This window comes from Aspergillus affinis (assembly GCF_023601865.1).
Source record: "Aspergillus affinis strain CMG 70 chromosome Unknown NODE_57_length_199529_cov_86_754292, whole genome shotgun sequence".
Lineage (NCBI taxonomy): Eukaryota > Fungi > Ascomycota > Eurotiomycetes > Eurotiales > Aspergillaceae > Aspergillus > Aspergillus affinis.
Genome location: NW_026515838.1, coordinates 167277 through 182894, shown reverse-complemented (window position 1 = coordinate 182894; position 15618 = coordinate 167277). Strand labels below are relative to the sequence as shown.

The following is a 15618-nucleotide window of genomic DNA, read 5'->3' as shown; positions in this document are numbered from 1 at the left end:
CGGAATTTGCTCCCCAGACCCCGCCCTAGACGGTGGCGTCGACGAACGTGCCCAGACCGGCGTCGATGATGGTTTTGCCGATCTCCATCGTGGATTCGATCTCGATGGTGCTGCATTCGATGATGAGTCGTTCGGGGTCTTTCGACGCTGCGATCACCCCGTTTTCGGCGTCGAGGTAGACCTGTCGGACGTGCTTGCCGGCTGGGAGACTTCACAGGATGGTGTGGCATTTCGAGGTCAGGTTTTTGGTGGACGAAGAGTTTTCGATCTTGCCATGGCTGGTGTACTCGGCGACTAGTTTCTCGCAGGCCTCGGCGTTGATGTCGTGGATGTGTAGGGTTGTGGTGGATGGTAGCTTTTTGCGGAGGTTGCTGGTCATACCGTAGCCGATGATTCCAAGGCCTGGGGGTGTGAGGAATTTAATCAATGATGGGACGTCTGAAGGACATACCTATCACCCCGACGTCTGTAGCCATTATTGCTGTAGGCGTGGTGTCGTTGCTATATTTTTGGAATTGGAGGATTCTCGGTCAAGTATGTTTGAGTGATCTGATATAGATACATTTCGTCTGATGCCGATGAGAGAAGCCATATTTATAAGTACCCAGGTCTTCAGAGATGTATAGTTGATAGAGCATCATAGATGGTTGTCCGTCGCGGCAGACGGGAGACGGGCCTTGTGCCGTAGTATTCCACGCCCGGGAGATGGACCGGATGCCGTTCACGTGGCCGGCATCGGACGAAACAGGTTCAATTAAGCAGACGTCTTGATAGCGCATCACACTGAACAGCCAGCTAGTCTCGCTCATAAGATGCTTTCCGATCAGCCGAGGGACCCATGGGAAGAATTACGAGCGGGGAATGAAGGCCTGCAGAAGCGGAAAACCCGAGGAAGTGCGCTTATCCCGGCATATCTTAGATGTAGCACTACCAAAGCATCTTCTAATGCCCAGACAATAAATCCCTAGATGTCAAGATCCTAAGTAAACTATCATAGGCCAAGCAAAATAGCTAAGCACCTCATCCCATACGCTGCAAGCACTAGAAATGCTCAAAAAACAGATAATCCCAAATGCAACCTATAACCCACAAACGAACCAGAAACGCCATCCACAAGGTATGGATAATCAGCATATGCACCGCTAACCAGTAAATATAGTATCCTTCTCAATAGCTCAACACTCCCAACCAAGTTTCGAAATCACCTCCAAGCCCCCAACCCGGGCATCCCCCGGCGCCCAACCCCCGAACTAGCCGCTTGAATCGCCCTCTTCTTCCCCACGCCGCCTTCCTGCTCGCGCACCCCAGCCACGATCTTCTCCAGATTCGTCTCCACCACCACCCCGCCGACAATCATCTCACTGAGCACTGCGTGCATGGTCTCGTACCCGAAGATGAGGTCCAGCTCGCAGACGTTCTCGAACATGCGGTCCAGCGCTTCCACGAAGACCTGGATCAGGTCGATCAGCGCGAGGGGCGACTCGGTGGACGTGGAGATCATGATGAACGAGAGGGTGGCGTAGGTGCGGTAGGTGATTTGCGTGGGGGCGTCGGAGGGGCCGTTCTCGATGCCGGAGCGCGCGCCTTGTGAGAGGAGAGGGGGGAGGGGGAGGAAGTTGCAAGCGCTGGCGGGGCGTTGGGCGACGAGTTTGTAGATTTGTTCGATGAGGGATTGTTTGGTTTGCGTGTCCTGTTTTAGGGGGTTAGTTTGGTTATGCTTGCGCTTGAGCTTGCGGAGGGGGGGAGGGTGGTTTGTTTGGAGGTTTGGAGAGTTGGATGTATGGTGTGGAGCTTGGGGGAACGTACGATTTGGGTGTAGAATTTGGTCAGACGCGGCTGACCCGCGTTGTTGAAGACGAGGACGGCGTTGATCATCGTGACAATGGATGGATTGTATATTAGTCGCTGTGAGTGCTGGAAGAAGTTCAAGTTCAACGGAGGTGGTTTCTTATCGGCGTGGCGGAGGTTCGGCTGACATTCCCTTGTTCCAGGGCTCTTCGGGAAGATTGCCTATCTGGGACGGGAACTTGGAGAAAGCTCCGATTTCTCCATCTTCAATTCCAGCTTGTTATCTATTTATCTCTCTTACTTCCTTTCTCGGTTTCTCCTCCTACAGCTCGATTTCGACGAGCATTCAATCCCCTCACCATGCGACCTCTCAACCAAACCTCCATCTCCACAAAATATGTCCGCCAAACACCCTTCTCCGTCCCTCTTCGCCGAACCCTCTCCACCACCACGCCACCACCACCACAACAACCATCTCAATCACCACCCTCGAACCCCAACAAGAAACGCCTCCACGAGCTCACCCCCACCGACATATCCTACTACTGGGACACCACAATCCCAACTCCCCCGCAACTCACCTACGCCGACAAGATCTTCACGCCCACCCGCCACGGCCCCATTAAACTCTGGTCCGCGAGTAAATTCCGAACCACGCCGCTGTCGTCTGTGGAGCCGGAAGTCGCCTTCTTGGGACGTTCCAATGCGGGTAAATCCTCGCTGCTGAATGCTGTCATGGGGAAGGAGATCTGTTGGACGTCGTCGAAGCCGGGGCGCACGAGGGAGATGAATGCGTTTGGGATCGGGGGCACGAAGGGGGGGGAGTCGAAGGTCGTGTTGTTGGATATGCCGGGGTATGGGCGGGCGAGTCGCGCGGAGTGGGGGGTGGAGATTATGAAGTACTTGCAGGGGAGAAAGCAGTGAGTTACCCTTCTTTTTTTTGTCTTTGTGGAGATTGTTGTTTGTTGGTTTTCTGCTGGGATGGGTGAATGGCTAACTAATGGTTTGGGAAAGGCTTCGACGAGCGTTCCTCCTCATTGACAGTGACCATGGAATCAAGAAAACAGACAAAGATATCCTAATGCTATTCCGACGATACGCGATCCCACATCAAATCGTCCTCTCGAAAGTCGACAAAGTGCTAGCGAAGAAGAAAAGCCAAGTGAAAAGCGGCGTGTCGACCGCCAGCGTCGCCTCGTTACAGAAAATGCTACAGGGCCTGAGACCCGTCGTGCAGCCAGTCGTCCAAGTGGAGGGCCCCGGTGCGCTAGGGGAGATCTTGACGTGCAGCGCGGAGACGACAATGGGTCCGGGACAGGCGTTGGGGGTCAGCGCTTTGCGGTGGGCCATTCTGTCGGCGGCCGGGTTGGACGGAAAGGTCGAAGCGCGGGCGGAAGCGGCTTCGTCGTCTGTTTTTACTCTGTCTGCGTCTGTGTCGTGATGGGGCTTGTATTATACGGGAGCTTATAGGCTCTTGGGTTGGCTATTCAGCTGGGGGAGCCGTTGATGCACGGCTCTTGCTGGTGGAACTTTCGAGGTGAACTGTCCGCGCCAGGGTTTTCCTCGGATTGAACTGTCCACCTTCGGATATTCTCTATTGATGCGTCCTGCGAGGCCATGACGTCTCAAAGCAGACAAATCAGCAACGTTCCTCTCGGACCATGACACGGTTGCAGCTTACGATGGAGAACAACAATGAACTGCCTCATTCCCATGTCTGGACACGGGAACATGGCCCAGAAATTGGAGTTCGCTCTGCGTTCTGGAACAAGACGCTTAAACAAGTGTCTTCTAGTTCATTATTTCACTCTAAAGACAGCCAATTTGGAGGCAAACGAGAAGGTGAATTCTCATCACGAAACCTCATTATATTGGAGATAGACTACGGTCATAGTACATAATGTATCATAATTAACATATAAGATTGACGGAATAGGCTAATTATGTACGAAAGAGTTTGATGTAGTCAAGTCAAGTACTCAAATCTGGGACATTTATGTTGATGAATGCAAGGGGAACATTATGGAACATGAAAGATGTTAGCATGAGTTAGGATAAGATCATATAGCACAATCAAATAGACCCTTGCGTTTGATGAAGGCTGCCAGAGATGAAATGCGAAGTGGACATTATGGTAACATGAAAGTAGGTGGGTCGGAGAAATAAGGTCATGATATGGTGAATGATGCAAATGGACATGTTGAGACGGATGATGGGAAACCCTTTTGGATGCAAAGACGCCTTGTCTTTCGTAATAACTGCATGTCAAAATCCGCCAACCTCGCTATGCAAATCCTCGTAATTAGAGGGACAATTCCGTGAGGGGGTATCGTGAATGTTTTCATAGCTCAAATCAATAAAAAAAATCAAGAAAATCGAAATATAAAGGAAAACACCAGAGGGCGCATGGGAAAAACCAGACACAGTTGATGGTATCCCTAGAAATCATCCGGCGCAAAGGTGGAGATGTTAACAACCCGTGAGTCGAAGGTAGGTGGTCACTGGCAAATATAGTGTACGGGATATCAGGCATCGGATAAGTCGTAATCCTCGTCGGCATCGCTGACTTCGTGGCCCAAGCGGTTGACTACTATGCGTCGTCCTAATTCATCTTCGGGTATTCCATCTCGAGAAGCACCAAAGTCAAGAACCTAAAGGAAAAAAAAAAGTCATTTATAAGGACGACGAAAGTAGAAGGGTCATCTAATCTCACCTCGATATATGTCATACTATCACGCTGGACTGCAGCAACACATTTTCTGTCATTGAATTTGACCTGCCATACTCCGCTAAGATCGGTGAGAAGATCCCGAACGCATTCGCCGGTTCGAACATCCCACATCTTCAGCGTTCTGTCAGATCCTGAAACAACTTTCTGGCCGTCATGCTGGAAACACGTGATGGCGCCAGTATGGGCACTCAGCATGTTTTTACATTGGCCGCTCTCCGGATCCCAAATTCGAAGGGTGGAGTCGGCAGCCGCGGAGACTAGACGGTCGGACTTCAAGTCCAAGAGTCCGACCAAAGAAGTATGGCCCTCAAGGTTATACAAGACGGAACCAGTCTCCAAAGACCATACTTTTACCATGTTGTCCATGGATCCACTGATACACCGGTTCCTCTTGTGGTCCAGAACGACGCTGTAAACCTTGAGGGTATGACCTTGGAGCCTATGCACCGTTTCTCCGGTCGAGATCTTCCACACTCGCACGGTACAGTCATAACTTCCACTGACGAGGGTGTCACCATGGGCTGCGATCGCACGAACCGAATGTTGGTGGCCGGTCAGAACGCGGACAAAATACGGGCAATCGGTATCATCGACATGAGGTCCGCTCTGGTAGTACCCTGGATCGCCGGGTTTAGGGAGCTTCCATACTCGTAGATTCGAGTCCCGGGAACCAGTGATGATCAAGGGTTCTTTTGGCATCATTTCAGGTGCGCCGTTCGCCTTCTTGCCCACCTCCACCGGCAAAACGATTTGTAGGCATCGGACCGTAGAGGTATGACCATGGAAGATCTGAGTGCACCTGGCCCTTTCAATATCCCAGACTCGAACTGACCTGTCAGTCGAGCCGGAAACAAGAGTGTTTCCATGGTACTCAAGAGCCCAGACGCCACCCTCGTGGCCTTCGAGAGTGGCCCTTAGTACACCGGTCTTTGTATCGTACACATTGATGTTGGTATCGTCGCTTCCGGTCAGCACTTTTTCGGCGTCGAACTGCAGGCACGTGACTACATGGCGATCGTGGGCACGGAAAGCGATATGTCTTGGTTTGACGCTAGGGGTCATCCAGGCTTTGTGAATCGAGTGATGGCGCTGGTAGAGAGATTTATAGAGATGAAGACCTTGGAGGGACGGCAGACCGATGTCAGGATATGGAACGGCGGCAGCGGCGGCGTTTGCTGCAGCGTAGGGACCCTCGGCGGCAGAAATTTCCTTTCGCCAGTCCGCTGACTCCGAGTGGTCTGTTCCACTAGACGAGATCTTTCGCTTGGCGAGTTTTCGCGAGGAGACACGTGTGCAGGCCTTTCTCTTTGGCCGACGATGAGACGACGATGACCTATCACTGGGCCCGGCAAGTAAGGGTAAACTGGAAGGCGAACCAGATTCGGGATCGGGTTTGACATAAGTAGAAACACTAAGGTCTCTTTCGCAGTCCTCGGTCCCGCTGGGGAACTGCCATCCCCAGCCCTCCCGGATAGCACGGTCGAGCTCACCTTCGGGGAGAACATATCCATCTCGGTCGAAGAGTTCCTTCCAACTCTTCTCATCGGAATTAATGACATGTCTCCACTTTTTGGACACCTGTGCCGCACGACACATGGTGACGGCGTCGAAATATTTAACGACATTAAGAGCGAGCTCAAGAGGCAGGAGTGCCAAGAAGTCACATTTCAAAGCTGGGTTGACGACGTCGGCAACAAAATGCAGGGTTGGCTTGGGGCAGCGTCTCAAGAGTTGGTACATGAGATACGTCTTCAGTCCCTCTGGAACCGAATCGAAAAAGTCCAGCACGTTGGGGATGTCCATCAACGACGACGGTCGTGGGAGGTCGGAACTCGTGGCCAAGTCGGTATCTTTCGAAGGCACGTTTGTTTTGGCGTCCTCCAGGCGCAGAGAGCCCATATAACGAGCCTCGCTATCAAAACTTGAATCGGTATCCATTTCGGGCTCTTCTTCGGCCGAATCAAAGGAAGAGTCGGGGTTCAACGCGTTCATAGCGGCGACCGGGGAGAGACTAGGACTAGGCAAGCACATGTCCTGAGCTGCCACATTTCCAATGTTAGGGACTTGAGAAAGGGATCCAGCGGACAAGTGCTGGGAAACTTCTTCCGACGCATCATCATAAGTCGTGTCCTGACTTGTATCCACCGTGCCAGGCTCCTCTTCTACTGCCGTTTCTGCTGCTGTATCTGGCAGCTTACCAGCACTTTCCTCTGAGCGGCCCAGGCGTTTGTTTCGCTCGGAGACAACAGTCCTGGTGCGCAGCTCTCTCTTTGGGTTGGATGCTTGTGAATTTGCCAGGGTTTCAACTTCGGACGAAAGAGGAGATCGCAATAGAGTTTCACGGCGAGGGACGTTGGCACTGTGGATCCTTCTCCGTGGGGCTATGACTTCTCCAGCACCGTATACATTGGGCTCCGTTTCCGGTGTTGCCAGACCTGCTGCTATCGGATGATTTGGGGTAGAGCCATGTGAGCGAACGGAACGCCCCGAAGGATCCGATGGAACTCTGTTGGCAGGGGGTCGAAGGGACCCTGGGTGGGTTTCCGGGATGGATAATGGACGGCGCTTGGAGATCGACGGACGGGACGGTTGATCCGATACCTTCGAAGGAGCAAAACGGCGTGGTAACTGTGTATCGTCGGAGCTAAATGAAGTTACCGATCGAACTAGACCGTTGGAGGCCTTCAACGCGTCGTTCTTTTCATTAAGCTGGAGGGGGGTTAGTTTTCAACTGGCTTCCTTGAGGATAAGGATAGGAAGGACAGGACTTACCTCGGTGAGGGTTGCTGTGGTATCCTCGGGTTCATTGAAGACGACTGGTTTCCCTCCCAGATCGAATTTAACGTTCCTCAGCGACGACGGAGTGGGCGACGATGCAAGGGGATAAAGCTTGGGGTCGAGATCTCGCGTAGCACGGGGCGGTTTGATAAACAACGGCGGGAAGGTGGTCGTGGTGGTGGTCGTGGTGGTCACGACGGTGGTTCTCGTGGCAGGAGCGAAAGAAAACTGGCCGATGGAATTGTTGGCAGCTCCCTGGTCCAGGCCACCAGCAGTATCTTGATTGCTCATGATGTAATTTAGAGGTGACAAAATCGAGAAATCGGTCAAGTAGAGGGGAACGCAGCGATAAGATAGGCAAAAGACGCGTGTTCGTGAAGCGGCAGGCGAGTCGACCTGGGGGCGTTGTGGTTATTTACGTGGAAAATCCGAGGTAGCGGCGAATCATTCCCAGCGGACAACAATAGAGATGCGAGTGTTACTGCGAGAGGGGTTCAACGGCCGGGTGGATTTGAGAAGGAAAACAAAAAGGATGAAAGGCGAGGAGTATAAGAGCCGGAGAAAAGGGCAGGTTGGTATGAACGAGGGCGTCAGCACTGTACAAATTTACAGGAACCATCCGACAACCCAAGGGGGGCAGGGGAGTAGTTAGAACATGGCCGCGATAACGATAGGGCGGTAGGCGATGGAACGAAAGAAGAGGCAGCGAAGACGGAAGGAAAAACTAAAATCAAATAAATTTAGAAGCCAAACAGAAATTCCTTGCAAGGGAAGAGAGCGAAGAGAGGAGGAGCGTGGCGTGTTCTGCTGACAAGGAGGTAGTTGGGGTTGAGAGTAGGAATCGAGGGAGGGAGAGACAAGAGGAGAGGAGAGCGAGAGAGGGAGCGAGAAGGGAGGGAGAGAAGGCGAGACGAGAGCTGGAGGTCGCCGTCGGGTCGTCTGGCTTTAGCCCGTTTGGGCGGCTTCCCGAGGCTGGCTCCCCGCAGCAACTCAACGATATCTTTTCAGTCCAGATTCTTATGCTACAATCTGTGAGTGCAGAGTGTAGAGACAAGTGAGAGGTTTCTCGGTGAACAGCTAGAGGTCAGAAAAAACATTCAAAATTCAGATGATAACTGATATATTTAAAAGAATCGGAAAAAAAAATTAAAAAATTAAAAAAATCAAAGAAAAAACAGAAAAAAAAAAGTTAATACTAGGTAAAAAAATTTTCTTTCTGGGGGAACAACATCACGGCTGATCGAGAGAGGCAAGGCGGCCTTCGAATTTGCCGTGTGTGGCCTGCAGTTTCGGGCTCGGAGACGCCTCCCTATAGGCAGGCCCTGCTAACCCTGTCACTTTTTCGTCTGCGGTTCTCGCCAACGACAGGTTTGTCACTTACTTCAAACAGACACCATCTACAAATCAGAAAATAAAGAAACTCGCGATCATCCGACACCGCGACTGCTCCTTCTCCATTCTCATAGATAATTGTGACAACACATGTGACTATCTCACCTCATCCTACTCCTACTATCGACAAGAATGTCCCGTCCCGTCATCCGTTGATATTTTCGGACCCCAGTCTACTCCGTACCATGAATGGGGTCTATTTATGCCACCGTCAGATTCTCTTTGCCTTTTCCTGATCTCTAGAGCGACGCTCCGCATCTGTCATTTTTCTCCTGCATTTTGACGCCGTCCGCCACCTGCCCGATTCACGTGACCCGGTGGGCCCCGGCCCTGGTCTGGCAGAAATCCAAATTTTCTTCTGTTTGGGTTTTGGATCTATCCAAACGCCTGTCTTTCGGAAGGATGCCGATTCTGCATCGTGATTCCCTGCCATATTGTCCCGAATAGCCATCACCGTCCTACGGTACCCTTGCGGACTCGACGTCTCAAGTTCATCAACTCTCTCCATGCAAAAGAGGATTGCGGGGAACCACTGGATCAGGACCGCCGACTAGTGTGGAATTCAATTTACCATGGATCGAGGCCGGGCACAGTTCTGATCGCCGCAAACTCCTGTTTTTGAACCCACCTGATCATTCTCTTCGTGACTTCCTCTGGTGCCATACCAATCCTGATGCCTCATTCCCCTGCCGGAAGAGACTTGCCAGTAGAGTTTCCCTCCTGGCGGCGCTGCCTCCACGTGACCCCCCCCCCCCGGGGGGATTGGCGGGCGCGTGCCAAGACCCAGTGACATCAGAACCGCCGGGATCCACTCCGACCATCAAACCGAGTATCCGTTGCTACTCCGTATATCTCAACCCATTGGTGAACATTCGACTCCTCGCAATGCGACATTTGTCTAGACCCAGCTAGCTCCTGATTCCTCGGAGATTTGCAGGCTCATTCCTACGGAGCGTTGCAGAAAACGCGTCAGGGATTCCGCGGGCGTGATCCTTCCCTCTGAAGCGGGGACCTCTGCTGTGACCCGTGAAAATTGAAAAGTTTTAGTCTCGGCCCGTGTGGAACGATCGGAATAGCGTAGAAACTACTGAGTGGACAGTCACCACTCGCTTTGACTCCGTAGACTACTCCGTGTCTCTTCAATCGGTCGATCACTGATCAGAGACAGTCAAATTAGCCAATTTTAGTATCCCGTACCCGCCCCACACAGCTAAAAGTAGGTACTTGTGCGACTTTGCGGGCGCCATCTTTCGTTCTTTTGCGAGAGTCCTCTTTGCAAATACACGGATCGTTTGTTTGTCTTGTTTCTTCAAGTAACCAATGTCTTTTGCCAGTGGCCGACCAATGGGGCACAACACAGTGCCGGATGCCGTTTAGTAGGGATACACACCGAAATCAAAGGCGAGGATTCCAAACTGCTAGACTTCTTAGACCTTATGCTCGTGGGTTCCAATAACTGATCAAGAGCGGGTTCCCGTCTGCTCAAACGAGCGTCTGTCTGTATCATTGGCGACTCGGTCCCTGGAAGCGAAGAGGGGGGTGGGATTACTTAATATTGCCGGGTTTGGAGGGGTTTCGATGGGAATTGGAGATCAGCTGACCTAAGATATACATCGTCAGTGTTCAACACTCGAATCTTACTAGTAGAGCAAGCAACCAACTAGGATTCCTTCAGTGGTCAAGTATCAGTATTTCAGGAGGCATAAACACATGTTCCCGGCCGGGATTCGGAGGTCTAGGAAGCTTGAAGGCTGATACCGTTTTCCTCGTTGAGAACGGGAAACAGCGAGAGCCTCCTCCCGTGACCGGCCTCTGGACAGTTCATACGCCTGCATCTCAATTTGACCTCAACAACAACCCCCCTCCCGCCACCGGTCAAACCTGCAGAGTAAGCCTCCTCTCGGTAGATCACCAATCGATTCGGGTTTCCCAATCTGCTATTTCAGCACAACATCCTCGATCGCTCGGTCCGTCCATCCCTCGGTATGGTTCGGATCAAATTCTGTGGACCGTCATCGACGGTTCAGCTGCAACGGGTGCAGGCTCCCAATCAGCTTACATCTGTCAACAAGATGGCTTCGATCCAGACCAAACCGATGAGATCCGAGGTTCGGGAGCGACAATACCTCACACAACGACAGAGCCTGCAGATGGTGCAGATAATGTTGCACGTGTCGGTCAGTATTCCCCGAATCGCGTTCTACTGTTCAAATGTCTGAGTTCTCTTGGTTCCAATAGTTTGGGACGTTGTTCTATCTTCGGTATGTTGGACATCAATTCACAACTCCCCCCACGGTCACTCGGTACTCATATCTCCGAATAGAGAGCTTTTGCCGCTTCCGTGCTTTGATGATCGCGACCTGAAAGAAGCCCAACGAGAGCAAAACGTTTCGTATGGAGAGTTTGTCGGTCAGAACACGCGTCCAGAGCGGTCACCAGAGGCTCCATTCGGTAAAGGCAAAAGAGGACAACCGCTCAAGATCATCGTTCGAGGGGTTGATCCTAAAGCGGACAATATTCTCGATGTCCTGGTATGATAGGTTCGCGCGGCTCAATTGATCCCAACTGACAAGGACAGGAAACCGGAGTTTTCGACGCTCTCAGCAAGAACGTACTGGAGGCTCTTCAATTAACTATCTTTGCCGACACAGAGTCTCCCGACAATGTCTTGGAGACCTATACATTTTCATTCCGCTATACTGGGGGACCTGGTGATGTGAATCGTCGACTCGAAAGCTTGTCCATAGACAGCATGGGCTGTGTCGCTGACATGAAATACGCACAAACCGCCAGGATAGGACTAGAGACGATCATCCGGCGTTTGATAACGCTGAGCACTTTTCTTCCGACCCTGCCAAGTACTGCGCTCATCCTTGATATACTTAACGAATAAATGTTAACATTAATGCAGATAAACGAAACTTGGGCATCCACTTGTTCTATACCGAGGACTGTCCTTCGGAATATGATCCGCCTGGTTTTACCACGGCACGAGACGAAACAATCAACTACCCGCGCGACGATAACTGGAGGAAGGAGTCTCAGTCATGCGGAACAATGGATAGCGGTTGGCATGTGTGAGTCTCAGGAAATGGAATCGACTGATATACTGCTAACAACATAACAGTGTTGGCCTTAATGTAACGTCTCTCAAATGGATCGGCCCAACACTTGGGGATCTAGAAGCTGTCCCGAAGATACCCCCGCAACTCGAATACGGCGATGTAGTGAAAAGAAGTGATGATATTGGTTTTTCGGATGGCAAAGACTCTCTGCAGAGTGGAGCAGAGGGTCCTAACACCTCCCACGACGTATCTCACTCAGATCGAGACCAATCATGTCTGGGAAGTGGTGAAGCCAATAGCAGTTTGGAGAATGCCACACCATCGCAGGATGTTGCTGATAGACAAAGATTGCAGATGATGATGCAGGTGAGTAAATTTGCCACTTGGAGTTAATGATTTGAATGCAGACGTTCACAAGGAGTAGAAATAACGACTGACATATGAACAGTCACAGGAAATGGCGCCTTACTCAGACAGGGACATGCCTCCAACACAGCCCATCAATAAGGAGAATCCAGATGAAAAGCAGACTGGGATTACTCCAGAGATTGTACCAATCGTCTCGATGTCCCCAGAGAAGATCATCAGGATTCGAGAGTTTCAATCTGCCGGGAAACCCAGTCTATCGACCGACTCGAACGAGCTGGATCAAGGTCTTGTCCAGTGTCAATGCGGCTGGGAAGGGGAAGAAGCAGACATGGTAAGCCCTCTGGACCTTTCGTTCATAATATAGGCTCACAAATATAGATGCAATGCACTTTCTGTCTCAAGCACCAACACGCGCTATGCTATGGATTCGAAACCATCAGGGACCGCAGAATTCCTGATGTTCATACTTGTTACCAATGTTTACTGGAGCAGGACGATCCCGGCGTTCTTCGTGATATGGGGAGCCTTGTCCTTCTCAGAAGGGCAGTCAGGATCATACTAAATGAAGGATTCCCAAATAGGACCTCGGACTTCATACAGAAGCTTCGTAAGAAATACAGTCCCCTGAAGTTAAAATAATGCTAACAACCGTAGGTTGCAACGGGCAGACTATCATTCAAATAACAGATCTCTTGAAGAAAAAGGGGATCCTACAGCCAACACCAGGATACAAGGCTAAAGGGTTCTTGCAAAAAGGTCTACCCAAGTTCAGTGTTCCTGCCTCCGATGATGTGCGTCGAAAGCTCGACAGGGAAATCCTCGATCCGATGCTGAAAATCAAACACTACGTAAGGTTCCTAGTGTGCCAATATATTTCAATGCTTACAGTATATCAGTATGTGTATCCAGGATCAAACGAGCCTACGATGCTCGAACCTGACACCGGAAAGGCCGATGATGCCATTGACGATCTATCTCTTCAGATTCAAGAAGCCGGACTGAAGAAAGCGATAGAATCCCCCCAGACACCGAGCAGTTCTATGAGAAGCTCAGACGCTGATAACACGAGTCTACCAGAGACAAGACAAACTCGCAAAAGGACACAAATATTAGAAAGCATGGAAAAGATGCGCGAAGCAGAAGAATCCGAGAAAGCCAAGAAGTCTAAACAGCAAGAATTCACAAGCAAGCTCTGGGGCGCAAGCAGCGGGAAACGAGGACTTGTACAGAAATCTAATGTCGATGCCTCGAAGACTATGGCTGCCCCGAAGATCACGCCTAGAAAGAGATCTCCTCGCCAATCGTTCAACGAAGGCGAGCTGCGCCGTAGCGGCAGAAAAAGGCGCAAGGTGAGTAATTATGCAAAGCCAATTGATGTCGGCGCCGAAACAAGTGATTATCAGAGCACATAAAGGCGCAGTTGAGACGAGGACAATGATTGACAGCGGTATGCAATGGTGTTTATTAATCGATCAAGAGCTGGAAGTTTGGGGTCAAGTTTTACAGGGGAGGATTTGTTCATTCACGTTTTTCTTTAGCGTCTGCTCGTCATATGAGCTGACTGCATCCGAGGAGCTGCTTTTCGTTTTTTGTTTTTCGGGTTCAGTGCATCTGGGAGGTTCCGAAAAGTTCTCTGGCATTTGTAGAATTATGTCTGCATTTTACATTGCATTTGTTACCGCTTGAGGGTTGAGAGAAAAAGACATGATAATTGAGAGGACAGAAGTCTATTTTTTTCGGCTCTTTTCAATCGAGAAAGGATTACGAAAGTTCGTGTCTTGTGCCTAGTTGAGTAATTTCCTTGCCAACGCATACCCGCGCACCGCTCCCAAACTAACTAGCGGAAGGACTACTAAATCGATATTGGTATGTATTTATAGGTACATAACTAGGTGCCTAGAACATCGATCTTTCTAACTGTTCGAGCCCCGCGGCTCTGGTTCGTAAGCCCTAACTCAGCCGCTAATTTAGACCGCATTGGGTACTGGTATATTCTTGCGCAGATGGTCTAAGGTATTAGGTAGTGACTTGGCTTAGAGTTACACTGGCCTCTTTGAAAACCATTCGCAATTGGCGGCTCTGTTGTGTTATTTAGCTGGTTCAGTACTTGATAGTTAACACTAGTAACTCGGCACCGACTAGAGGGATCAAGGGCGGAGGCGCAAGCAATACTTCTGCTGCGGCTGGCTGAGCTTGCATTCCCTGTCTTTGTCTTGTCTGATCTATGAGGTGATGAGATGCTAACAGCGGGGTAAATCGATACAGAGAAAGAAATGCGAATGGATAATGTTGATGGTAGTCAGAGGCAGAGACAGCACAGGGTTACACTGCCAAGGGCAATTGGAAGCCACAGTCGGCTTTAGATGTTGAATTCCCCGTGGTGTACAAGGCTGAGTCGCATCCTTCGTGTTCAATGGGGGACTTTGTTCATCGCCTATAAATTGGTGGGAGTATCCCATCGTATTTGGTTTTCTGTTCCACTGCGTCGCACAGCTTCAACCTTAGTATTACTTTCTCTCCGAATCCTATCCTCATGGCTAACGTTCTCTCTGAGCTCACCTCCACGGTGACTTCTGTCTTGGGAAATCTTCCTTCGCCAGAAAATATCCAAGATACTGAACGCATGCAATTGCTTGGGGCTATGGATCAACTGCGGGTTGCGTTGGAGCCGCCTACTATTACGATCATGAAATTGTGTTTCGGGGTAAGTCTACCTACATATTAAGATTTATGTGCTGAGAGATGATCACCAAGGAGGATGCATCAGCACTACGGGATCACCTCGATCAGAGTCGGCCAAGGAATGGGTATCTTTGATGCCTTCGCTGCAGCTGGAGGCGCCGAGTTGACAGTGGATGATCTGGACACGAAGACGAAAGGGGACAAGCAACTACTAGGTAATTTGATTCTCTAACTCGTCTCTTTCTTTGAAGAAGAGAAGTCTTATCCTCTTCAGCACGTATCCTCCGCTCTCTGGTCGCCCACAACATCCTCAAACAAACCGACAAGGAAAAGTATCAGCCAAAGGGCAGACTACAGAAGAGGTTTACAGCAACCTTAAAGACCAGGGACTTTGCATGTTTGTGGATGCTTGTTATCAGGTAGGTAGATATCTTTTTGGGGTTCCCTTGCTTGTCTATCAATGTAATCAATTGCTGACAAAAACTAGCGTGGTTGTTGTACGGCGGTAAGCTTTTTCTTCACTGGCTTGTATAAAGCTTATAATGATTATCTTCATTGGATAGAGCGCCAATATAATCAACGGCATGGGCGCGGTTGGGGCTTGCTATGTGAGTTATTATATCAATTCCTATTGTTCTAATCTAGCATTCCCCTTCGGAATACATGAACTAACAAGTAATAGTGCTAGATCAGGATAGGGCCCAGTCTTGGTATAGGTTTTTTTTTTGGTCATGGTTGACTATGGTTTCCCTATACTAGAATGCAAATGCAAAGACTATAATTGTTGTTGACATTATTTATTTCAATCTTCTA

The 15618-nt window shown here is 50.2% G+C and overlaps 3 protein-coding genes across 3 annotated transcripts; 1 reads left to right on the top strand and 2 right to left on the bottom strand.

Moving 5' to 3' along the window:
• Positions 1 to 25: 25 nt before the first annotated feature.
• Positions 26 to 1875, bottom strand: KD926_008592 (putative AP-3 adaptor complex subunit sigma; the record flags this gene model as incomplete). Its single annotated transcript, XM_053101332.1, has 5 exons — positions 26 to 209; positions 288 to 402; positions 563 to 783; positions 1221 to 1690; positions 1807 to 1875. 5 exons carry the CDS (start codon positions 1873 to 1875, stop codon positions 26 to 28), a joined length of 1059 nt encoding a protein of 352 aa, XP_052955128.1.
• A 273-nt stretch (positions 1876 to 2148) lies between these two features.
• KD926_008591 (translation initiation/elongation factor MRX8) lies at positions 2149 to 3229 on the top strand (the record flags this gene model as incomplete). The annotated part of the gene is made up of 2 exons (XM_053101331.1): positions 2149 to 2708; positions 2803 to 3229. 2 exons carry the CDS (start codon positions 2149 to 2151, stop codon positions 3227 to 3229), a joined length of 987 nt encoding a protein of 328 aa, XP_052955127.1.
• A 1084-nt stretch (positions 3230 to 4313) lies between these two features.
• On the bottom strand, positions 4314 to 7588 carry KD926_008590 (cell division control protein Cdc4; the record flags this gene model as incomplete). The annotated part of the gene is made up of 3 exons (XM_053101330.1): positions 4314 to 4439; positions 4502 to 7228; positions 7292 to 7588. 3 exons carry the CDS (start codon positions 7586 to 7588, stop codon positions 4314 to 4316), a joined length of 3150 nt encoding a protein of 1049 aa, XP_052955126.1.
• Positions 7589 to 15618: the final 8030 nt, after the last annotated feature.